Source organism: Antechinus flavipes, chromosome 3 (assembly GCF_016432865.1).
Source record: "Antechinus flavipes isolate AdamAnt ecotype Samford, QLD, Australia chromosome 3, AdamAnt_v2, whole genome shotgun sequence".
NCBI lineage: Eukaryota > Metazoa > Chordata > Mammalia > Dasyuromorphia > Dasyuridae > Antechinus > Antechinus flavipes.
Window position 1 is genome coordinate 147,653,420 of NC_067400.1, and position 25,534 is coordinate 147,678,953.

Sequence of the window (25,534 nt, forward strand, 5' to 3'; positions counted from 1 at the left end):
GGAATTATCTGAGGATTAGCTTGGCTAAGTTTAGAAGGGACTCATCACCAAGCTGACTTTTTTTTGGTTATGGATTTTTTTGTTTATAGCCCTTTTTAAGAACTACCAGCTTATAGTGTATACACACACACAGACACACACATACAGAGTATATATATATATTTATATATATATATGTAGAGAGAGAGAGAGAGAGAGAGAGAGAGAGAGAGAGATGGTACGTCATCGTGAATAGAAAACCTTCCTTGGAGACAAGGAGACCTGGGTTTATTCTAAACCTAAGATGAATATCAGGCCTGATCAAGCTACTTAACCTCTCACTAAGACTAAAAGTTTCAGAAAACATAGAGATCTGCTTTGGCAGAGGGAGTCTTCTCCCCCATCATAGGGCCAGATCAAAAAAATCCAAAAAAGTTAGATGTTAGCTAGGGATCCACAGGGATTGTTTTTAAACATACAACCTTTAACTTCGTGGGGCTCATAGCCTTTTTCAATGTGTATGTATTTAGTAGGACTGATAGGATACCTATACAGCTAAGTATAACATAAAAAGGCTTGCAATCAGGTCAAATAGAGAAAAGGTACAGGCAAAGTGCTCTAGGAAAATTGGGGAGAGAATACTTTTAGCTGGGAGGATCAGGAAAAGGTATGGAAAATCTGTAGATGTGGATCTAAATTTTAGAGAAGGGATCTCAAAGGTCATCTTCTCTGATTCTTTCATTTTACAAAGGAAAAAATAAAATAGCATTATAGTTGATGTAAAGACAGTACTTTCCAGTTGTGGGGGACAATTTGGGTAGATTCTTACAAGAGGTAGAAACAGTTGATAGTTCAACTTAAATGGGTTATAGGGAACATGAAAAGGGAGCCAGAATTGGAAAGCCAGATTGTTGAAAGCTTTGGATTTTCCTTCAGAAATTTGTATTCTATCCTGTGAAAATAGTGAGCCAGTATAGAGCTTTGAGCAAAAGAGTAACACTGATAGATCTAGGCATTTGGAAGATTCTTTGGCAATTGTATATAGAATGAATTGGAGAAGGAAAAAACTTCATCTCAGTCAGCCTCAGTTTCTTCATATATAAAGCAGATGATCTTTACATCCAGCTCTAAATTCTATAAAACCACTCTTTAGTACTTTGAATGAAATTTCTGAGTCTCTACTTCAAGTTGCTCATGTACAATTTATCTGACATTGAAGATGGTAAATTCTCAAAATTTGTATTTTTAGCAAAAGTATTTTTGTCTTTATATTTAATCATTGAAATATTTTTGCTAAGAAAAGTAATTAAATTATTCATATATTTTGATCCATCAATTCACTTACTACATTTATACAAGAAGAAAGTTAAAACCAGTCAAAATTTCAATGTATGCCATAATATTCATAGCAACCCTCTTTGTGGTGACAAAAAACTGCAAACAAAATAAGTGTCCATCTACCAGGAAAGGCTGAACAAACTATGGTATATGAATATACGAGAATATTATTGTGGAATAAGAAATAATACATATGAGGAGTTCAGAGAAACAAAAGATTTCTATGAACTGCTACAGTGAAATAAACAGAATGAGGAGAACAGTAAACATGTTATAACTAAAGATTACTAAAAAGGAAATGAATTCTGAAGAAGCGAAAAGCCAATATTGGTCTTGCAAACTAGATAATAAGCACACCTCTCTTCTCACAGATGAGAGGCAGGGCAGGAGAGGGAAGAATGTTATATATATATGTTGTCAGAGTTTTTCTTGATCTTTAAAAAAAAAACCAGAAGGATTCACCTTTAAAATAAGAAGGGATTTATCATGACAGGATAATAAGGTGAGAAAAAAAGACATCAATAGAACTTATTACCCAAAAAAAAAAAAAATTTCCCCTAGGGTCAGTATTGTTATTGTTGTTGTTTGTCCTTTGCTTTCCAAGAGGACCATGACATAAGGGAAGTGACGTCGTGACGTGCAAGTGAATTGGATTTGAGGGAGGGAGGGGTGGACATAGTCACCTGCCTCACTTTCCCATCTAGAGTTATCTGGGTCCAATGCCCAGACATAGATCAAGAGGACTGGGAGACCTTGGCCTTTTCAAGCTAAGGCCTTTAGCAGATCTCAGTGCTTAAGGCTAGGTAGCAATTGAAGCAAGGAATGGTCACACAGTTAGTAAGCATCTGAGGCAGGATTTGAAACCAAGTTTGTCTGATGCCAGGCCCACTGTCCTTTCCATTTGGTTGGGCTCAGTATTGAATAGGAAGAAGACAATGGATTGCACTGGGAAATTATAATATGGTCTGTGGGAAGCCCTGTAAAACCAGTTACTGGAATTACTAACATGTTTGGTCTGCTGCATATCTTAGCTGTCAATGAGCCATAAAATTGCTATATTGATAAATACTATATCCGGTATTAAAGGACATTGAAGTATAGTGGAAAGAAAGCCCTCAGTATCTCATATCTGGATTATTACAATAGCTTGGTGGATCTCTTTGTCTCAGATGTATGTCCACTTCAATCATCTGTCAAAGTGATTTTCCTAAAGGGCAAGTCTGAATGTGTTGCTTCCCTAAACAAAGTCTAGTAGCTCTCTATTGCTTCCAAGATCAAATATAAAATTTCTATTTGATATTAAAAATCCTTCACAATTTGACCCCTTCCTGCCTTTCCAGTCTTCTTGGATTTTATAATATATTCACACTGACCTACTTAGTATTCCTAGAACATGACACTACTTATCCTAACTCTGCTCATTTTGCTTAGTCTTCTCCCAAGCCTGGAAATTCTCCCCTTCCTCATTTCAGTCTCCCGGTTTCCCTGATCATCTTCTAGGTTCAGCTCAGGTCCCACAGTCTGTAAGAATACTATCCCCTCTCCCCACACCTAAGGCCTTCTTTCTGAAATGATTTTTCATTACATATAATATATAATATGCATACATATCTATAATATGTATATACATATACTATATATGTGTGTGTACATATATATATATATATATATATATACCTAGTTATTTGTATGTTGTCTTCTCTATTAATATGTGAGCCCCACAAGGCCAAAAACTATATTTTTGCCTTTCTTTGTAACCCAGTGCTTAGCACAGTGCCTGACACATAGTAAGTGCTCAATAATAACAGTAATGATGATGATGATGATGATAGTAAGTTGGCTTTCAGAACCTTCAGGATTTTAAAAAAGTTCCCTTTTAAGCACTCAGTAAGTAATTGCAATGTACAATGCAATTCACTGTGATTCGCATTGAATATACAAAGCTGATTTTCAACTGGGATTTAAAAATATATTTTAAAAAATATTCTGTCCCATTATTGACACAAGTACAAACTTCTGACTAAAGTATCCGAGTTCTAAAGGAATGAATTCTTTTCTCCCTTACAATTTCATATAAGTATATAAGTAGATTTTGTTTTTGGTTAGGATTGGTTTGGTTTAGTTTGCAATCAATTAAATGAGAGAAATAGCTGAGAGACTCATTATTATATACCCAAAAGGTCTTTTCTTCCATTCAGAATTGATAATGTAATGCTGCAAAATGTATCATGATTTACTTTATTTAATAATTTTATTAACAATCTAGAAGGAATTATCACATCAGAATTGTTTTGATTGCATTAAATTAAGATGTAGATATAGAATTTGTGTCCCCAGAAGTATGTGTCTCTTTAAAAGCTTTGGAGAGCCTTTGAGAGCCTCAAGAAGATTATCTCTATTGTCTCTCCCCAGCTTTCCTTGTATATCTCTGGGCTTGTTTTTTATATGCTTGTTAGTGTTTGATACCTAGCAGGTCTTTTCAAATGTAATAGCTGCTAAGAGCTATGAATAATAGCAGATGTGCTAAATAAGCTGCTTCTTGACTATCTATTGTGATAGGGACTTGTGAGTTTAAGCAAAATTCATTTCTTCTTTTTTGGAATTTCAATATATATCCATTCATCATTCCTCCAGAATTTATATATTTCAGGATAAATGGAACAAAAATATCAAAGATAATCCCTCTAAGCAATTTTCTGGATAGTCAGTAGATCAACATGCATTTATTAAGCATTTACAATGTGACATGCATTTTATTAAGTTATGGGAATAAAAACAAACATGGCCTCTGTGAAGGAGTTCACATTCTAATGAGAAAATACTACACACACACACACACACACACACACACACGGTATATTTTGGAGTCAATCTCAGAAGGAATATTTGTTATGAACAACATTTTACATTTATAGTGAATTCTCTGAACCTTTTAGTCTACGGCAGGACAAATGTTATGAGATGTCCTATTTAGTATTAAGAAACCCTTAAAATAAAATGCAAAATTGAGTATATCCTGAAGAAAAGAAACAGACGTTTAACAAACTGAGGTCTTGCAGTTGTTCTTGTTTGCAAATGACACTTTACTGAGTGAAATAAGTCCCTTAGTACTGTAGAGCCTTCTTAATGAAATTGCTAACCACTCCAAAGAGTTTAGTCCAGTCATCCATAACAGAAAAAATCAAGTGGATAAAGAATTCTATTGTCTAGTCAGAGCTTCTTAAATTTTTTCCGCTCATTACCCCTTTGCACCCAAGAAATTTTCATATGACCCTGGATATATAAATATATAAAATAGGTATACAAATCATACATTTACTGATAATAAGTCATTATTTTGCAGCCCTTATATTCAATTATAAGACTCCACATGGAGTTGCAGCCCATAGCTCTAAACTATGCAATGCAATAGGAGCATTAGTATATTGAGTTAGTCCTTCTGTAAATAAATAACAGATAGATACTATGGCTGGAGGTTGAACCAGACCTCTTGGTTGGGTTGGACTGCTTTTAGTAAAGTCTGTAATATTTGTGGCCATTCTAAGTTACTCCCCAAAACAATAAACAGAAATTGATTTCCTAAGTAGATGTTGTTAGAATAAGTTAATTAACAAATAAAAGTAAATAAATAAAAATTTTAAAAGCAAATTAATAATAATAATAAAAAAACTCTGAGTTGTTCCCCAGACACAGAATTTAGAGTTTTTTCTTCCATACTGTGAAATATTAAAAGCTCTAGTGGAAGCTGTCTTCAAGTTAGATGGATCTTCTATGATGAATTTATGGGCCTGGATAAGGACACACAAATAAGGAAATATGAATTAGTAGCGATCTATATTGTCTAATTGGAACTTAAAATACCTGCTAGAAATTATAGTAGTATAGGGAATACAAAGAGAAAACAACAAAGCAGTCCCTAAAGAAGTATTCACATTGGTGAAATTATAGATTAGAAATGCAGATTACAGTGAAGAATTTCTTTTTTATAAAATGATTATTTAAATCATAAAGAGTAAAAAACTTTACTTATAAACACTTTATATTTACCATCCCTATCACATTTTTTTTTATTTCATGATGACAAAATTCTGGTGTTTTAAATCTATCTTACTGGACATTAAATTGTGCATCAGATTGAAAAGTTTAGTTGCTATTTGCACTAAAAAAAAAAAAAAGAAAAAGCACAGTGATTGCAAAAGATGGCTTCCAAATACCTTTCATTATTATAAACACAAGATAGAATTATATATGTACATATGCTTCAAAAATAGGCTAGTTTTGCAGTGTTGGGATTATATTTGATTGAAAATTCTATAAAATTTCTCAAATTTGATTCAGTTTTAACTCTTCCTCCTGAAAAAGTAGCTCATTACGCTTCTATAATGTGTCTTAAGATATTTGCCTCCAAAGTCATGTTTATCACATTTTAGATTCTTAAAACATGTGTAGGACACCTTGCTCAAGCCTTTTTTTTCCCCACTACATATTTATTTTTTTCTTCCTAATGAGCTGAATGGGTTTTTTTTTTTTTAAGTCAAGAAACAGATTATAGTTCTTAATTGTGTGACTATAAAAATATATTTGTTATAGAAAGGTGTTTATAAAAGCTTGTCTATTCAAGTTTCAGATTCCATCAAGGAAGCACTTGATGTTTTTATAGACTATTCTCATAAAAATTACAGAGAAAAAAAAAGAAAAATAACTTATTTATTGTTAATATGTTTTTAGTCACCTTTTTGAGCTGGTGAGAGTATTCAAATCTTTTTTGTATCTGTAGGATCCTTCTCCCCTTCCAGAATGTTTATTTTCTAAAACCATTTGGTTAGATGCAGCTGTTCTTCCTGTCTTCATCTTGTTAAATTTTGGGTTCTTGTGTATTAATGAGATGATGGAAATAGAGTTCAAGTATCATTGGTTTTTGGTTTGTTTGATTGGGATTTTTTTGCCTTGTAAAAAATTGGTGGATTTGTTCCATTTTATATGTTAGTTATTTGCCTTTTGGTTTCATCTTTTGGAACTCTCAGGATAATTTAGTTGTACCATATCTCATGCCAAGCTCTCTGCTCATTCTTTTTTTCCTAGGTTGCTTTTTTGAGGACCTTTGCTTGTAATCATCTGTCATCCTCCAATACATAATCCATAACATTTTTTAGTGTAAGTTTTATTGATGACTTTTGTTTTTAAATCATAGTCACTTCTGGATCTGTCAGCCCTGTCCTTTCTTTCCTCTCCCCAAGACCATCCTTGTAGCAAAGAAAACCTATGAAACAAAATCAATCAACCTTCAGAGCAGCTGAATTTAAAATTCTATACCTGCAATTCTCCTCTATTGAAAGGAAGGAGATGTGTGTTTCATCTATGCTCAAGGATCAAGATTGTTCATTACAATCACCTAGAGTTCAGCTTTATTTTAGTGTTATTTCAATTATATGAATGTCATTGTGTGTTGTTCTCCTGGTTCTGCTCAATTCACAATATATCAGTTCATGCAAAGTGTCCTATGTTTTCCTGAATTCATATTCATCATTTCTTACTACATAATAATCTACTGCTTTAATATTCCACACTTTGTTCCATTTCCAAATTGGTAGGCAATATTTTATTTCCATTTCCTTGTTACCACAAAAAGCAGTGCTAAAATAGGGCCTTCTCGTCTTTGATTTGGGAATCTCTGGATTAAAGAATATGAAAAGTTGGTGAATTTCTCATATGATTCCAAAAGGATTGTTTTCAGGAATTTTATGGATTGATCCTTAGCCACTCAAACTTTGACTTTTTTTCTGTCAATTTGTTGTTTTCATTTATATTATTAGAAAATTTGGTTGTTTATAGTTACAGTTACATTTCTTTTGAAAATTTCATATTCTTGACCCTTTATCTGTTGGGGAATTACTTAATCCATTTTATGATGAATTCTTCATTGTATGTTAGATCTCAGAGATAATTGCTGCAATGATTTGTTTCCATATTCACCCATTTCTCTTATTCTAGTTAGCTTGCTTTTGCTAATGTAAAAAGATATTTAATTTTATATGGTCAAAACTGTATTTCCTCCTTATGAGTGCTTTTTTCTTGGTTAGGTTAGAATTCATCTTCTAGGCATCGTTTCTTTTATCCTCTAATTTTTTTTAAAGTTATGTGACCTTTTATATCTTGGTCTTATGCATTTGAAACTTAATATCTTCATAATGTTTCATAAATAAGTTTATGTCATAAACCAGTATTGCCCATAGATTATATTGATCTATGAAATGGAATAAATTGATGATGAGAACTATCATATCTTACCACTTTCAAAGACCAAAATCCAATGAGGTTGGATATTTTAGAGAACGAAGAAAATTTTAAAACAGGAAAAAATAACCTTAGTACATCATCTGATTCCTTTGTGTAATAGAACAAAGGCCCTTGTTTTTGACATCATTTTACTTGGGATAATGCTGTATGGTTGAAAGTCATGGAGTACAACGGTTTCTAAACAAAGTTATGGGTCATTCAAAAACCAGTGTACATAATGGGGGGGGAAGAGTGTGGTGTATTTCTGATAAAAGAATTATACAAGTTAAAATTACTGATTAAAGCTACTGATATCATCCGAGAGATTTAGGTCAGAGCAAGAGGAAGATTCTAGCTAGAAAAGAGGTCATCCTGCTAAAGTGAGAGATAATTGCCAAATAGTCTGCATACTCTACTAATAGGTACTAAGTGATATCTAGAGGAATTTCTCCAACACATTGGGAATTCCTGGAGAGTATCTATGAGAGGATGTGAACAAGAGTTGGACAAGATTAAAAAGTATGAATGGATTGTGATCTGTATAGTTGAAGATAATACTTACTTTCTCAATTCCCAGAGCCATTGAAATAAGACTAGATAATGAAAGTGTCTCATTTTTTTCTTCTGCTTGAAATAATATTTTTTTAGAAGTAGTATATCAAGAAAATTCACATCTAAAAAGCTAATGAAAGTCTATAAATTCCTAATTTCAAATCTTTGTGATATTACATTTTTACCTTTTTTAGGTAATTTTTAGAAAAGTAATTTATTGCCCTTGGAAACTTGTTAGTGTAACTTTAAATACTTATGAATTGAAGTTCCAGGTAAACTGTATTAAAAGCCATAGTTTTACAATACAGTTTTTAAAGCATTCATCAAGAATATATAATTGCGACTTATGTTCAATTTCTGATTGCTGTCTTATACCTACAGTAATTTATCTACATTGCATTAAGTAGTTCCAGAGTTATAAGGGAAAAAAAATGAAAGGGATTGTATAATTTCAAATAGAATGAAATCACTGATTGAGAGTAGGATTGCATTTATTTATATTATTAAAAAATTAGTTTTCAATTTAAAATCAAGTACCATCTTCTTTTTTCTTTCTCTTTCAAGTGACTCTGAATCATACTGAACACAATCTAACTGTGTCTCAGATTCCATATCCCCAAATGTGGTATGTGTTTTATGTTGACAAGTTTACATGTGATGATGACTTTGAAAATTCTGAATTAGAAGACATCTCATTTGAAATGATATTACTAAATCCAGATGCTGCAGGGAATCCATTGGATCATTTTAGTGCTGGAGAATCTGGTAAGTATACTTTTTTGGGGATTATTTGATACTTTTTATTGTTGCCAAATTTTCAGTTACCTGACCCCATATGGGGTTGTTATCCATAGTTTAAGATGCTTGCTCTAAAGAAAGGTTGGATTAGTTCACAGGGTATTTTCCTGCATTCCCTGAAGCATTTGTCATTTTCCTTTTCAGTGTTCTTTTTTCTTTTATAATGGCATTTATTATTTTTTCAAGTACGTGCAAAGATAGTTTTCAACATTCACCTTGGCAAAACCTTATGTTCCAAATTTTTCTTCCTTTCTCCCCACCCTCTCCAAGACAGCAAACAATCCAATATAGGTTAACATGGTGCAATTCTTGTAAAAATATTTCCATATTTTCATTATGCTGTGCAAGAATAATCAGATCAAAAGGGGAAAAAACATAAGAAAGAAAAAAACACAATAAAACAAATAAGAACAACCAAAAAAAAAGGTGAAAATTCTTTGCTTTGATCTACAGTCTCCATAGTCCTCTTTTTGAATGATGATAACAAGTCTATTGAAATTGCCTTGAATCATGAATACAGAGAGCTTTGGAAATACTTACATGAACTGATGCTAAGTGAAATGAGCAGAACCAGGAGATCATTATACACTTCAACAACAATACTATATGAGGATCAGTTCTGTTGGAACTGGCTATCTTCAACAATGAGAGGATCCAAATCAGGTCAAGTTGATCAGTAATGAACAGAACCAACTACACCCAGAGAAAGGACACTGGGAAATGAGTGTGGTCCACAACATAGCATTTCCACTCTTTCTGTTATTGTTTGCTTGCATTTTTGTTTTTCTTCTCAGGTTATTTTTAACTTCTTTCTAAATCCGATTTTTGTTATGCAGCAAGATAATTGTATAAATATGTATGCATATATTGTATTTAACATATACTTCAACATATTTAACATGTAGGGGAGGAGGTGGGGGGGAAGGAGGGGAAAAGTTGGAACGGAAGTTTTTGCAAGGGTCAGTGTTGAAAAATTACCCATACATATGTTTTGTCAATAAAAAGCTATAATAAAAAAACAAACAAACAAACAAAAGAAATTGCCTTGAATCACCTCATTGTTGAAAACAGCCAAGTCCATTACAGTTGATCATCACAATCTTGTTGTTACTGGGTACAATGTTCTCCTGATTCTGCTCTTCACTCAGCATCAATTCATATAAGTCTTTCCAGACTTTTCTGAAATCAGCCTGTTCATCATTTCTTAAGGAACAATAATATTCCATTACATTCCATATATATATATATATATAGTATATATTGAAATATATTGAGCTCAGTATATCTTATTGAGGCATTCCTCAGCTGATGGATAGTAAGAATACTTGTAATTTAAAATATCTATGTATGTATGTGTGTATATATATATATATGTATGTATGTGTGTATATATGTTTTACATGTATATGCTCTGTGTGTGTATGTATGTATGCATGTAGTGGGCAGTTAGGTGGCACAGTGAATATACAGCCATAGGCCTGGGATCAGGAAGACTCTTCTTCCTTAATACAAATCTGTCCTCAGATACTTAGTATCTGTGTGACCCTGGGGAAGTCACTTAACCTTGTTTGCCTCAATTTCCTCATCTATAAAATAAGCTGGAGAAGGAAAGAACAAACTACTGTAGTACCACAACCAAGAAAAGCCCACATGGGATCATAGAGTCAGCTATGACTGAAAAAGGAGTCAATAACAATAATGTATGTATTTATAGGTGTGTGTATATATATATGTGTATATATACACACATGGACATATGTGTGTGTTTATTTGCACATATAGATATACATTTATGTGGGGGGAGAGAGAGAGAGAGAGAGAGAAAGAGAGAGAGAGAGAAGGAGAGAAAAAGAAGAGAAAAAGATTAAGGATTTGGGCAAGTCTGAAACTCATTAAATAGTAATAGAAACTGATCCAAATTCTACCCTCTGCCTTTTGTTTCATGCCAAATTTTAATTTAGAATTTTTACATGTGCTATTATACCATACTTGTATGGTGCCTTAATCATTCTGTATCTATACTACCTGTTCATCCTTACCATATAAGCCCAGACCAAGACTTACTGTGACCTCTTATGATCTGCCTTTTTGTGTATGTGTGTGTATGGGTGTGTACCTATTTATATCTATTTATAAAATTGGGAGTGAATACTTAGAATCATCTTTGACTCAAGGAAAAAAAACGGTTAGTAAAACTACCAGAAGATTTCTTTTTATAATGCATTGCCATCACATGGCACCTGAAGATTACATTATTCATTTACTATCTAACAAGTCTTATATTATTTCTTCAACACAGTTTAAAATATCTTAAGTTCCCAAATGTTTTAGGAACACATCAGTTTGTAAATTGAACCCCGGGAGAGATTTTCCTCCCACATGACATCATGAATGAAAATTGTGTTTCCAAGGAATCACTTCCAATTAGTCCATTTCTGGAGTGTTTGTTAGTCTGTAGTTTACTTAACTTATTTCTAGACTTCATCCTTAAAAAAAGAAATGTCTCAACTGTGCCATTTTCAGGAGAGGTGACCTACCAGATATTCATCAGAAGTATTTTGACTTATAAAATTAGTGCAAATATTTACAAGTAAAGCTGTATGTGATCATTATTTTTTTTTCAAATCAAATATAATTTTTTATGCCCACCCTACTTGAGTTAATCCTTTATTTTTTGTAGATTCACTCTCTGCAATGGAAAAAATAATTCAAGTCATTTTTGCTTCAGATTGACACAGTTTATGAACAGCACATTTATTTATTTTTGCTGCGGTGGTTGGGGTTAAGTGACTTGCCCAGGGTCACACAGCTAGACAGTATTAAATGTCTGAGGTCAAATTTGAACTCAGGTCCTCCTGACTTCAGGGCCAGTGCTCTATCCCCTGTGCCATCTAGCTCCCCATGAAAACCACATTTATAACAGAACAAAATAAAATGCTTTAGAAGTCAAAGTGGTTCTTCCTCATTTAAAAAAAAAAATGTTGTTATGCTTAATATTTATATGTCCAAATAGCATATAATTTATCTTGAAGAAAAAGGAAGAGATTCTCTTGTGAACCAGTGTGATGTAGTGGTATTGGACTAATTTTCATTGGTATATGATCCAATTAACTTTTTAACACCTCTACCTCACTGTATGTGAGAATAAAGTATCAGTATACAGTTCCATACCTGAGAGGAAAGCTAGTATATACTCACTTCCCTTGCCTTCATTACACTTCATTCTTGTACCAGAATTTCAGTATATCACTTGTAAAAGATTACCAGATTCCCCCCACTCCCTGCCTTGCTGTATTATTTCACTCTTATCTTTCACCATATTCATCTTAGGACTTGTGATTTGATTTCTTCATCTGCAGAAGAAAAAAGATAGCATTTGCCAATTACCTGTTTGAAAATTACGAAGGATTTTTCTCAATTTGGTTTGTATTTAGATTTATGTATTTCATAATATAGGTAACATTTATCTGTTTCATGCTACCTTTAAAATGTTTTTTCTTTCTTTTGAGTTTATATGTTTTATTCTTTAGTGCTATCTTTTAAAAGTAAACTTAGTTTTCAGAATTAACAAACATGTATTATTGTTTCTTTCTGATTAAAGGTAAGAAGCTGAATAAAATTAAAATTGGTGGTTGAAAAATAAATGAAAAATTTTTTCCCATTAGAACTGTATTTACTTAAAAGAACAGTGAATTCAAAACAAGGGGTATACATTTAAACTATCTTGTAGGCAATCAAGGCGAGAATGATTTATGCAAACTTCAGTGAAATTGCATTCTGTGAGCAAAATGCTACTCATGGCTGCACAAATGCCTTCAGTCCAATTCATTTTATGCATTGCTGTCTCAGTGAAATAATTTCCTCTGCTGATTATTATCTTAGGAGCCGGAAGTGCCATTCATACCAAAGAATCCCAAAACATCTTGCTGGGTATAAGAATTTCATTTTCAAAAGTCCTTTCTTCATGTTACTTGATAAATACTGGGGGACTTTTCCTTTTGTGACTTAAAAAATTTGCCTATTTTCTCCTTTATAGAAAGATTCTAAATAAAGGAAAGATAGTTTTAATTCACTAATATTAAAGAGTAAAAAGAAATTAGACCAGCTTGGTGTAGTGGATAATGGGGCTGGCCTTGGGATCAGGAAAACCTAGGTTCAAGTCTAGCCTTCAACACAGACCATTCTGTAATCTCGGATTAGCAATTTAACCTTTCAGTAGTAACAAGACTATGCTTATTGATCTGTTCCTTCTCTACGAAATCTTTCTTAGGCCTCATCTTCCAGCTGCTTATGCTTTCTCTCCTGAACAGAGGGAAAAACATTTATCTTGAATTCATTTTGTGTACACACACTCACACACACACACACACACACACACACACACACACACACACATCTGTTCATAGATAGATAAATAAAACATTCATTTTAAACTTGCTATGCCAGGCCCTGAACTAAACACTTGGGATATAAATACAAGCTAGCAAGACAATATTTGCTCTCAAAGAAATGTGCTCTGATGGGGAAAGATAACACATGAAGGAAAAGTGGTATGAATAGTAGGTGACACATATTGTGACAACAAATAAAGAGGATCTATAAGGAATGGGGAGAGTGGAGGAACTACATATGTGACAGCATGGGAAGCATGGTTTGGAGCTAATGGCAGGGGAATGAGAGGTAGAAGGAAATTCCACAATGGGAGTTCCTTTTTCCAGATAAAATCATAGGCCAGAGAATGAAAGCAAAAACGTAACAAGCATAGACTAACACAATTTAAATGACATGATTGATTTTAGTTATGTTACCCATATTTTCTGCACTTGTTATAGTGAAATGTGTAGCCTTCCTGGCCTCTATCTGAATTTCCTTATGAGAATTAACACTTACCTGGTGGTGACTTTGCTCCTTTCAAACATATTTACACTATACCAGTATTGCTATACTTCTCTAATGGGGGGAGGGGAGGAAGGGGAATGTATGCTTCCACCTGTTGTTTCCTTATTTATTCAAATCTAATATAGTGGAATGGTATGGCTGTAGAAGCAGGAAGATCTGGCTTAAGTCCTTCCACTAACATATATTAGCTTTGTGACTGTGGGCAAATCACTTGATATCTCATTGCTGCAGGCAGCTCCTTAAGATTAGAAGTTACAGACAAGTTGCTGATGTGCAGTGATGGAAGAGGTGTCCATATCAGGAGTTCCCTGTACTGATGAAATCACAAGTTTGAACTAAGTCTAAAAAGATTTTCATCTAGATTTTTAACAGTCCTTTACTGAAATCTTCATCAAGATTTGGAAGTGATCCTGAGAGAGTGCAAATTGTGATAGGTCCTGTAAAAGCTTTTAAGCATAGAATCAGTGATAGATTGTATGTCTGCTATCTAATCTATCCAAACATAGACATATTACTAGAATACTTTCCAGGTGATGAATTACTTTAGCCACAGGAATTCATGAATGTTGGCTCAGGCAAAATGGGAGTTATAGCTATGATTATTGCAATCATATTGATAAAATCAGGTCCTTGATGTTTTGTAACATGGGTGCCAAAATGGACTGTAGTCTAGAATTCATTTTATATGGAGTAAGTGGGACACCCAGTGGCTAAAATATTTATTGGTTTTTTCCTTTTTTTTTTTTTTTTTTTTTCATTTTCATATTATTCCTTGCTTTCATCAAACAATTAAGATTGGACCAATTATTGAATACATCCCATCCTGATTATCCATGTAGATGATGTTGTATGTCTTTCATAAACTATTGGGTTTTTTTTTTTCATTTTGTTTAATAAGAATGTTTATGGTAGAATTGATTATGCAATTATCTCTAAAAAAGTATTAAATTTTCAATTTGATCACATGATTTTCAATCTTAAATTTAAAACTTCTCAAAATTATTTTCCTGCTACTGTAAAATAAATATAGAAAAGTAATTGAGCACACCATTTAATTTAAATAAGGCTTGCAATAACAGTAGCCATTCATTTATTATTCTGCATTTCTTTTTTTAATTCATAAAAAAACTGATTATATAAAACCAACAACTTGTGAAAATTGCTTAATCTTGTTTTTTTTTAAACTTGAAACAACAAGAGAGGAGCCATTGAGAATTTGTATATATATGAAAGGTTCATCCTCCTTACTTCTCCTTATCATCCTTATCTTTTCTTAGCTACTGTTTACCCAGGAAGCCTAGTAATATAAAAAACAAGAGTTGACTAGAGCCATACATTCATGAGATTCAGATATTAACCAGAATCTTTAGTTAGGGAATTGACTCTATGAATATAAGATATAGTTTAACTAGCTGTCTGTCATTTAAAACTGTCATTTAAAATTTTTCCATCCTCAAACTTATTTCTTAATTAGCTGAGATAATTAGTTGTTGAACCACTTTTTAAAATGTACAAAATCATTGGTGACTATAACAACATATGTTTCTAAAAAAAAATTCTTAGCTTTCACTTAAATATGAAAAAACAACAGTTTTAGAGAAAGGAATATAAATATATAATGCAAATGGAATGCCTAATTAAAAACATTATTTTCATTTATTTCAAAAATAATAATAGGTACAGGTCTATTATTGCTATGCCAGGCACTGAACTAAACACTTGGGATATAAATACAAGACATTGTCAAAACATGGGTTCTGTTGGTGAGATTCTTGGAACCAGTAACATTTGTTTCTTTATAGTTTAACTGTAATGGAGGGGATTGTATTTATAACTGTTTAAATTAAGAGAGAGAAGATTATAGCATGACTTGCTTTTTTATGGTTGAAATTTCATCCTAAAATTAGAACACTGGGTTTTTTTAAGTAACTTATTCAATTCATGGCCAAAAGCAATTATATGTGAGTCCACTTTGCTTTGAAATACCGAGTGTGATTCCGATTTTAAAATTTTTCTAGAAACTTTTTGTCACAGGAATTTTAATAAGACATAGAAATACTCCTTTTATTTTTCAATTGATGCAAAACATTTTTTTCTTCTCTTCCAGGGTTACATGAATTCTTTTTCCTCCTAGTCCTGGTATACTTTGTGGCTGCCTGCATTTATGCTCAATCGCTGTGGCAGGCTATTAAGAAAGGAGGGCCCATGCACATGGTTTTAAAGGTCTTAACAACTGCATTACTCTTGCAAGTTGGTTCAGCTTTAGCTAATTACCTGCATTTCTCCAGGTACCATGCTACCATTGAGACTCACTCATTAAAGTTAATTTATTCTAATGAATCTTTCCAAATTATGGTTATTTTGAATATGAATTTTGTTTTAGAACTTTTTAGTTTACACTAACACTACTTGTTTCCATTTCTTAGTTACTCCAAAGATGGAATAGGGGTTCCTTTTATGGGAAGTTTGGCAGAATGTAAGTATCTTTTAAAATTACATATGTTTTAAGGATAATCATTAGTTTTTATAATTATTTTTGGTTATGATTATGTTTTATTTGTCTAGGGTCAGTAAGTTCAGTTGATTACACTTCAGCATTAATTCATCCAAAGTTGCAGATTCAATCTCTATTTGGACCAGTTAGTTCTTTTTTTTCAATAGCCAAAGCCTGTACCTATAATTCAATCATTTGTTCTTCTGAGAACCAGTTTCTTTATTCATCACTTAAATTTTTGCCATGTCTGGACCAAGGGAAAAATTTTCAGAGAGTAGTCTATGTGATAGTGATTGATAGATACAGTAATTATCATGATGATATGGGTATGTATTTAATCTCATTTTTCCTGCTTTTTATTTTTGGATTACAGAATTAAATTGGAAAAGTTCAGCTAGGCTTAAGTACATACCATTTCAAAATTGAGAATAAAAAAATATGAGGACAAATCTTGTAGAATCTACTTTCAAACTCAGGTTTTAAATAATGAATCTATTCATCAGGGTATAACATTCATTATTTCTGTCTCCCCCACATTTCATTATCAAATAGTTTTGTCATTTGACTGGTTACTTATACTGGTCCACGAATCTACTCTGCAATCCTATTATCTAAGATTTTTTTTTTAAATAGCCTGAATTTTACTTATATTCACAAGCAAGACATGAATGAACTCTTGTAGTCCATCTGTATCAACTTTGATTTATCAGTGGACTCATCCAATTAGTGGAGTGTTAATAGGTCCCTTGGTTCTTCACCTCTTTCATGTTATCAACTTTTGTCTTTTACAGAATCATAAGTTTCTCAATTAGAGATCATCTAGTCCATGCCTGTCATATGTAAGGAAACTTACATATAGTGAGTTTAAGTTATTTGCCCAAAGTCATATGACTGATTAATAAGAAATATGTAATTTGAACTTCTAGTTTCTTACTATCAGTGCAAGTGTCCTTTCTGTTACATCATATGATTGCTAAGCACTTCATTTGTATCTCTGCCCAAGGTGATCAAGAAAAGAAAGAAAAATTTAAGTGGTAATATTATTGTTACATATCTGTTAGGGTTGAATTAGTGAAGTATTTAAAGTTCTGAAGAAAATGGAATTTTTTGATATCTATATTCTGAACTCTCATCCATACAGTTTGTTATACCTGTAGGTTAGTGGTAATTCACTCCCTTTAAGATGAACCAAGCATTGTTATTTTGTTTTTAACATAATTTTCAAATACATAAGGAAATAATTTGAAAAATCAAATTGGTTATAGATATGTGCTCAGTATTTTTTGCAGTTAGATGACAACAAATATGATGATGATTATGGTAATAATAATAACTAGCATTTATATAGCTCCTACTTGTGTGCTAGATACTGTGCTAAGTGCTTAATATTATTATTTCATTTGATCCTTATAGCAGCTTTGGAGGTAGTTGATATTATTAGAGCCATTTTGGGAAATCTGAGGCAAATAGATTAAATGATTTACTAAAGGTCACCCTGATAGTGAGTGTCTAAGGTCACTTTTGAACTCAGGTCTTCCAGTTTCTAGGCCTAGCACTTTATCTACTGTGCTATCCATTTGCCTTGTTAATGTAGGATAATTAACAATCAAATAATGAAATAGTAACCAAATAGCAAGTTACATTTAACTCTTTAACTTAAGATATCCTGTATAGATATTGTATCAAAATCTAAAAATATTTATATATCACTTGAAAATATCAGTCATTTAATAAAACTGAGTTTGGCATATCTTAAAATGAAAATATAAAGCATAAAGGCAAAATAGCCCATTAAAATTATGACTGTCTGAGTTGATAGCAAATTATCAAATTATTTGATCCAATAGGCTAGGTCATTATTAGTTATATTTGGCTAATGTTCTTTGAACATAAGTAAACTTTATTATACAGTTAATCTTATATCACTTTAAAAAATAGCTTCAAATGAGAGTAGTGGCTTTTGGTAGCTTTCAAAAATGTAGAGAAGATTGTAAATTGTTAAATTGTGATAAATTTTAATTTGGACCAAATAAAACTTCATTAGTACATAAAAATAGTTCTATATTTTTTGGCTTACAGAAAAATAATTTGTCAAACAGCAATTTCATAAACTTAAAATAGTTTCAGGGTTTTTTGGTTTTGCTTGATTCTATTACTGTTTTATGTTTATGTCAAATTGCAATTTTAAATGATGGCCACCTGATGGCGCATCACACTAGGGCAATGGGCAATCATTTTTCTTCAGAACTTGAAACTGTGACTCTATACTATTAATCACCAGATAGCAAGTCATGTAATAATCATGTATCTGTTACCATATTGCTTATATTAATACTTTTGTTTAGAAGATACTCTAAATACTATAGTTAGGTAAAAGTAACAAAATATTATGGCTTTCTCTGATTAATAATCGCAACATTGCAACAATTTCAATGAAATAACAAATTATGTTAAGAACTGAATTGAGGAACATGTATAAAAAACTTACAAATCATTGTAGCTTGCATTTGTATAAGTTGTTTTATAGTTTACAGATTGTTTTTACAATAACATATGAGGTAGTACAAGTATTATTACCCCCATTTTACAGATGAGGAAATAGTTTCAGATGGAGGAAGTGACCTTCTCAGGCTCAGACAGGGAGTAAGTAACAGAGCCAGGGCTTGTTCCCAAGCCCAGTGTTGTTTCAGCTATACCACACACTTATTCATAATTAGATTTAAGATAGGTTTTTCTAGAGGTATAATACAGACACTCCTTTTCAACAAAACATTTACTCAAAGAATAAAGATAAAGACCTAAATGATCTTATAGATTCATTAAAAGCATTACCTCTGTAATCAAATTTCTCATTAAATAGGTTTTTTTTTTTTTGGTATAAAAGTTATACTATAGATATTTGGATTTAAAACAAATTAACACTGACTTGGCATGGTCTAGGAAAGTATATTAATAGGGAATTAAACTACAAGTTCTACCATTGATGAATATGGGACTTTTATCAATTCTGGACCTCAGTTTCTGTAGTTATAAAGTACAGGATTATACTAGATGATGTCTAACATCCTTTTCAACTTAAATTTGGTAACCATTTACTTAATGCCTAATATGTGCAAGTTATTCCACTAGGAATTAGTTCTTGGGCTCTGATATTTTTATGGGTTGAAATGTATCTTAAAAAAAGGTAAGAATTGGCTATTGCATAGTGATGATGATTCATGAAGCAATGACTAATAAAAGCTAATAAGTTTGTAGGCTAAATAAACAATACTGGCTCCATTTTCATATTTGTCTAAACTGTCTATATGTTGTATTGAGTTCTAAATGAAAGGTATAATTCTAGAGTGTCATTTTAATTCACAAACTGGTTTTCTATTCACTTATTTCTTTTGTTTGCTGTTCTCTTAGAAGGAAGGAATACTTTGTATGAAGAAGAATGACTATCGGTTTTTGTTTTCATCTTTGATCAGTTTGTGACATAGCCTCCCAGATCCAGATGCTCTACTTATTACTGAGTTTATGCATGGGTTGGACAATAGGCAGAATGAAGAAGTATCAAAGCAGACCCCTCCAGTGGGATTCTACTCCAGCATCTACTGGCATAGCTGTAGTCATTGTCATAATACAGGTTTGTGCTATTTAGTCTGATTTGCTTTGCTTTGTTTAGAGGGTAGAATTAAATTTGAGAAATGTTACCAGTTTTGAATATATTCTGAATATAATCTGAGTAGACAATCACAAGGACTTTTTGTTACAAGGTCAGAATTGAATAAAAGCATGTAATACAGAAATTTTTGTTATTTTTTCAACTTGAGGATGATACTACTAATATTTAACTTTTATGCCATTTTAAATTAATAGCATTTAATGTACCTGAATCAAAATCTCCTATGGAGGAATTTGTGCTATTTCATAATAACCCAGTGTTAAAAATGATTAATTATAAAGTCATCAGGTCCACTTTTGTTACTTAAGTATATCAGAATTCAGATCATTAACTGAAAAAATGGAGTTTGAATTTAACTGGAAATGCAAATCTAGAATAGGAAAGAGGCAAAATTTAAGTGAACTAGAGATTGATTATTTTGTTTTAAAGAAAATCTTTATAACTGATTTATCTCAACCTCTTTTTCTTAAACTAAATGTAGTATGTTAGTATCCACTTTATTTCAAGATACCAAGTTCTATATATAAGATATGAAAAGATATATAAAATTCAGAATAAAAAGGGAAATTTACTGATATAAAGGATTTTTGATTGATTAATATCCAGTATTGTTTTTAAGTAAACATAAATATTTTTTCATGATTCTGTAAGGTAAATTTGGAATAAAAAACTAATCATCTAGGGAAGAGAAACTCCAAGACTTATCCCTTGTAAATATATACACTCAGTATTAGACAGGAAACAATTCTATTATGCCAGGAAATGGCATTAAAATAAATAAAAAAGGACAAAATTTCTAGCACTTGTAATATTTTGATCCTAGAAAACAACTAGTGTACAAGATAGGTTTACTAATAATTAGATCAAATTTTCATTTCTCACTTTGGCTCTTTTTCTTCATAGAATTCTTACTATCTTTTACAAAGAAGAAAAGATTGAATGTAATGGAATTTGATCCCAAACTCTTTGATCTAATTAATTTTAACACATTACCATAGACAAATTATATATTGAGCATTCATAGGGTATATGTCATTGTGCTAAATTTTATGAGAACTTACAGAGTATAGATTGCTTGTCAAAGACCCCCAATTAAATAAGGTGAACATGATACTTAGATACTCTATTGACATAAATATATTCATTGATTATATATCAATTTAGGATAAAGTGAGAGTGAGCTTGGAATATGTAAAAGTGTCATGAAGAGTTTTAAACAGTATAACTGTTTAAATGTTAAAAACATTTAATGTCTGTTAAATGAAAAGCATTTTTTATATGATTGGGCTGAGAGGGGTTAGAGGTGAGGCAAGCTCTTCTAGCAATGGAGAATGACTTGCACAAAGGCTTTAACCTGAGAAGGAAGTCTCCTGTATAGGTAATGGAAAGGGAGTTTAGGTGACCAAAACAATGATATGTACACATTTAAGCTCTGTGAAACCCAAGAATATCGTAGGAACATTAATAAGGTGATAGATAATGTTCTCAAATTTGTATGTTGGGAAAGCCTCAAAAACAACACTTAAAAATGGTATTGATTGAAGGGGAGGTTAATGGCTAGGATTTTTGTAAAATATATTATAGCAGTTTAGCTGTATGGCATTCAGCGTTTGATGAAGAATTTTAGCAGTAAGAGGAATGATGAACTTTTTGTAGAAATTAGTGATTCTGATAGCAAGCCTAGGCAAATATTAAATCCAAAATAGTACTGAAGATTTAGAGTATACATAGTAAAGTTTAGAGTATATAAATAAATATACCAATCTGCATCCAAAGATCTTAAGATATGATTGGAGAAACAAGCCTTTAATAGATAGATTTCTTTTTAAAAGGATAGTGAGTATTAAGAGATTATCCTCAAGGTAGTAGACTTGGAAAATCAATCTGATCCTGGTAAGGAATATTAGAGCAGTGAATGAGTTTTAGAGGAAAGATGAAGTTTTTTATTGACATATTTAAAGAATAGCAATGTATCGTTGAATAAACAACTATGCCTAAACAACTATGCTTATACTTTACCAAATTACAGTCTTTGTGATTTGCTTGACTATGTAACATCTTCATTGATTTTTAGAGAAGCATTTGGGGAAAATTCTTTAAATAGATATAGCACATAAATATAATATTTTCTAAATAATATTTCCTAAAATCTAAGATTGCTATTTTTTACAGAGTATTTTGCTGCTTTGGGAACAATTTGAAGATATAAACCACCACAGCTATCATGCACAGCATAACTTAGCAGGAATACTTCTAATTATTTTAAGAGTTTGCCTAGCAGTATCTATAGGCTGTGGTCTCTATCAGATCATCACAGTGGAAAGAAGTACACTTAAAAGGGAGTTCTATATCACATTTGCCAAAGTAAGTGTTCTATGTGGGAAACAACTTTTTTATTATGTTTTCTTCAGACTTTTTCCATAAAGATAAATGGTGCATATGTATAAAACATCCATTTGGGAGGCTATTAGTATCATTAATTCATCCTATAATCATTATTCAGTATCAATGACCCATAAATTTATTTTATTTGTAAATGGAAGGATTATTCCATTTATAATGGATATCATAAATACCCTCTGCTGTTATTCAGTATTGTTATAAGAAATAAAGAGATTATACGAATAAATAATAAAGCAGTTTAGATTCCTCAAGAGGGCTCTGACTAATCCAAAATGTCATATCATGAATAAAGGTAGGAAGACCTGAATTTATTTAGACTTATACCTGACATACACTACCTGCGTGACCATGTACTAGTTACTGAACCTCTTAGTGCTTAAAGCCAGGGATATCAAATTCAAATAGGAACAAGAACTACTAAATTATACATAAGGATCTTTTTGGGCCTCCTATTGACTTAGTTTTAAAATATAATATTATCTGTGTTTTATTATATTTTTTTATTTATTTTGTTAAATATTTCCAAATTATATTTTAATCTGACAGGCTAGATTCAAAAAATGTTGTGGGCTGCATACAACTGATGGGCTTTATGTTTGAAACCATTCTCTAGCTAATTCTATAACTATCAGTATAGAGAATGATCTGTATTGATTAGAAGAGTTTTCTTATCAATGTTCCCTATATCACAAGTCCAGTCCCCAGTCCTTCATTAAGAGACATGTTAAATAAAAACAAGATACTACAACTGAAGGTACAGATTTTTTTGTAATATAGATATCATCAGAGATAGACATAACCAAGTGATTGAGATATGTTCTACATCCTACTTGGTCTGTCTCACCTCTAAATACATATCCAGAGAGCATTGTGGAAAGATGAAGAAGATATGGATAATGGGGAAAAGTATTGAATTTGAGACCTTACTTTACAAACTTTTACCACTTTGGGCTAGTTACTTAACTATTTTGGGTTTGTTTATTTATGAAATGAGAAGACCATATGAAATTACTTCTAAGTCCTTTCTAACTCTTAAATCCCATGATCTTGTATCTGACAGGGTCTTTCTGCATTATTGTTTAAAGGCAAAGAAGAGAATAGTGAAATTATACTCACAGTTCTCTTTTGCCTTTCTAGTTCTGTTCCTGATGTGATCTGAAGCCAATTTGATTTCATTTGAATGAAGAAAAAGAAGTTTTCACATAGATTCAGCAAAGAATTTAGAGGGGTGGAATAGAGGGTCGCAGTCCAACAATTCAACCTTACTCCAGGTCATATCTTCCTTCTAGACTGTACCAGCAGCCATACCTAATCTCAATTGTATCAATCCAGTCCCTTTATGCTTATATTGAGTACTTCAGATCTACATAATCAGGGAGTAAAATGCTACTTTGTTTTATCCTGAAAATTCTTTAGAGATTAAAGATTTTTTTTTTGTTTAGGGTACATTTAAGAAACCCTATTTGGAGATTTTTTAAAATTAAGTTTCAGTCTTTTTCTTTCACTATCTTAAGATTCAAAGTACAATAACCTTGAATTTTTAAAATTTTAAAACCTGTCATCTACTAATCAGTTTTTGAATTTTAGGGGGAAAAAAAAGACAATTTGGTATGTATGATAAATATAGTAAGTCTATAAATTGATAGATATGTAAAAGTTCTTTATTAGTGCATCAGGATAAGGACTTGTAGTATACATAGCATGAGTTTCTAAATGCTGTAAAAATGTAACCAACCGGTAAGACGGAAAGCTAATATTAATATGACAGTAGCAAAATCAGTACTTTATACGGTTCCACTTTGAAGACAAGTGGAAATGATTTTAATCAGCCTTGTACAATGGTACTATAGTCTTATTGTAGCTTTATTTTTATTTGTACTTATTTAATGTTTTATCCTTTTGTTTCAGGGCTGTATCTTATGGTTTTTATGTCACCCAGGTCTGGCAACCATTTCTGTTATTTTTAGTGATTACCAAAGACAGAAGGTGGGTAGTGTAAAAGGTTAAAACTATTATTTATAAAAACACATACACATATGTATGTACATATATATTTGGTTAAGTAATTATGAGAATATAAATTTGGTTACATAATTATGAGAAGACCAAAATTGGTTCTATTCAGAAGTTAAATCTATATGGAGGGGAAAGAAGGTCTCTGTAAAATACAAGTTAAACTGAAACAGTGAGTCTTTTTGCTTAAAATCTATGTGCAAATTAGAGTTTTAGAATAAAGTTCCCTAGAAGAAAAGTAAAGTTTTTTTTCCCTTAGTCTTTATTACAAAATCAAAAATTAGGCAAAACTGCTTTTAAAGAGACTACCCTAGACAAGAATGGAATCGATGTTTGCACCTCAACACCAGACCTTATCTTTTAGAGATTTAGAGATTTTCTTTAAATTTGCCTTTGGTGAAAATGTAGTCATTGCTTCATGTTGCTTTTGTTAGGATTTTTTTTAACTGGTTAGCCAATTCCAAAATAATGTTTTACAGAATCAAATTAATTAGGAAAACCATAGTACAATGTTGTCTTTGACTGGAGATTAATTTTTTAAAATTCATGATATGCTTTATTCATTTGGTAAACAACAGTAGAAATCAAGGTGGATTTACAGGAATCTATCTTGTTGCTTTAACATGCTGGGAACTGGAGTGAGGAGGCTGCCACGCTCAAGTATGCCATATTTTGATTTGTGTCGATACCTACCTTCTTAGGTGAATAACTCCATCATTCCAAAGTGGAGTGCTGCCAGCAGCTCTTTACAAGCAATGCAGTATGTGCTTGAATGCACAAATGTTTTCTGAGCCTGAGGTATTTTACAAAAGGTAAAATAGGGAGAAAGGTACTCTACAAAAATAGAGAAGTGACTTGAGGATTTGAAAGGGCTTTTAGAGCACTTTCAAGGTTGGCAGGGATTGGGGGGGATGTTTTATTCCTATAGCTATATTAGCCTGGAACCCAATTTTTCTCATTACTTTTAGAAACTTCTTCCCTCTGAACAACTTGCTTCCTTGGGAGGGAAGTTGGTCTAGAAAATTATTCTTTTGTGTCTCACTTTGCCATCTACAAACTCACTGCTGGAGGGTTTTTACATACGGACAATTACAGTTGTGAACATTTAATGGTAT

General features: G+C 31.9%; 1 protein-coding gene across 1 annotated transcript in view; it reads left to right on the forward strand.

Annotated features, from left to right (window-relative positions):
• The window catches only part of GPR180 (G protein-coupled receptor 180), a 38,841-nt gene that overhangs the window by 7,339 nt on the left and 5,968 nt on the right, over positions 1–25,534 (forward strand). The window contains exons 3-8 of the mRNA XM_051984009.1: positions 8,710–8,910; positions 15,950–16,130; positions 16,269–16,318; positions 19,807–19,964; positions 22,176–22,367; positions 24,315–24,392. Of these exons, the coding sequence (XP_051839969.1) occupies positions 8,710–8,910; positions 15,950–16,130; positions 16,269–16,318; positions 19,807–19,964; positions 22,176–22,367; positions 24,315–24,392 (860 nt within the window). The remainder of the gene's footprint in view (positions 1–8,709; positions 8,911–15,949; positions 16,131–16,268; positions 16,319–19,806; positions 19,965–22,175; positions 22,368–24,314; positions 24,393–25,534) is intronic.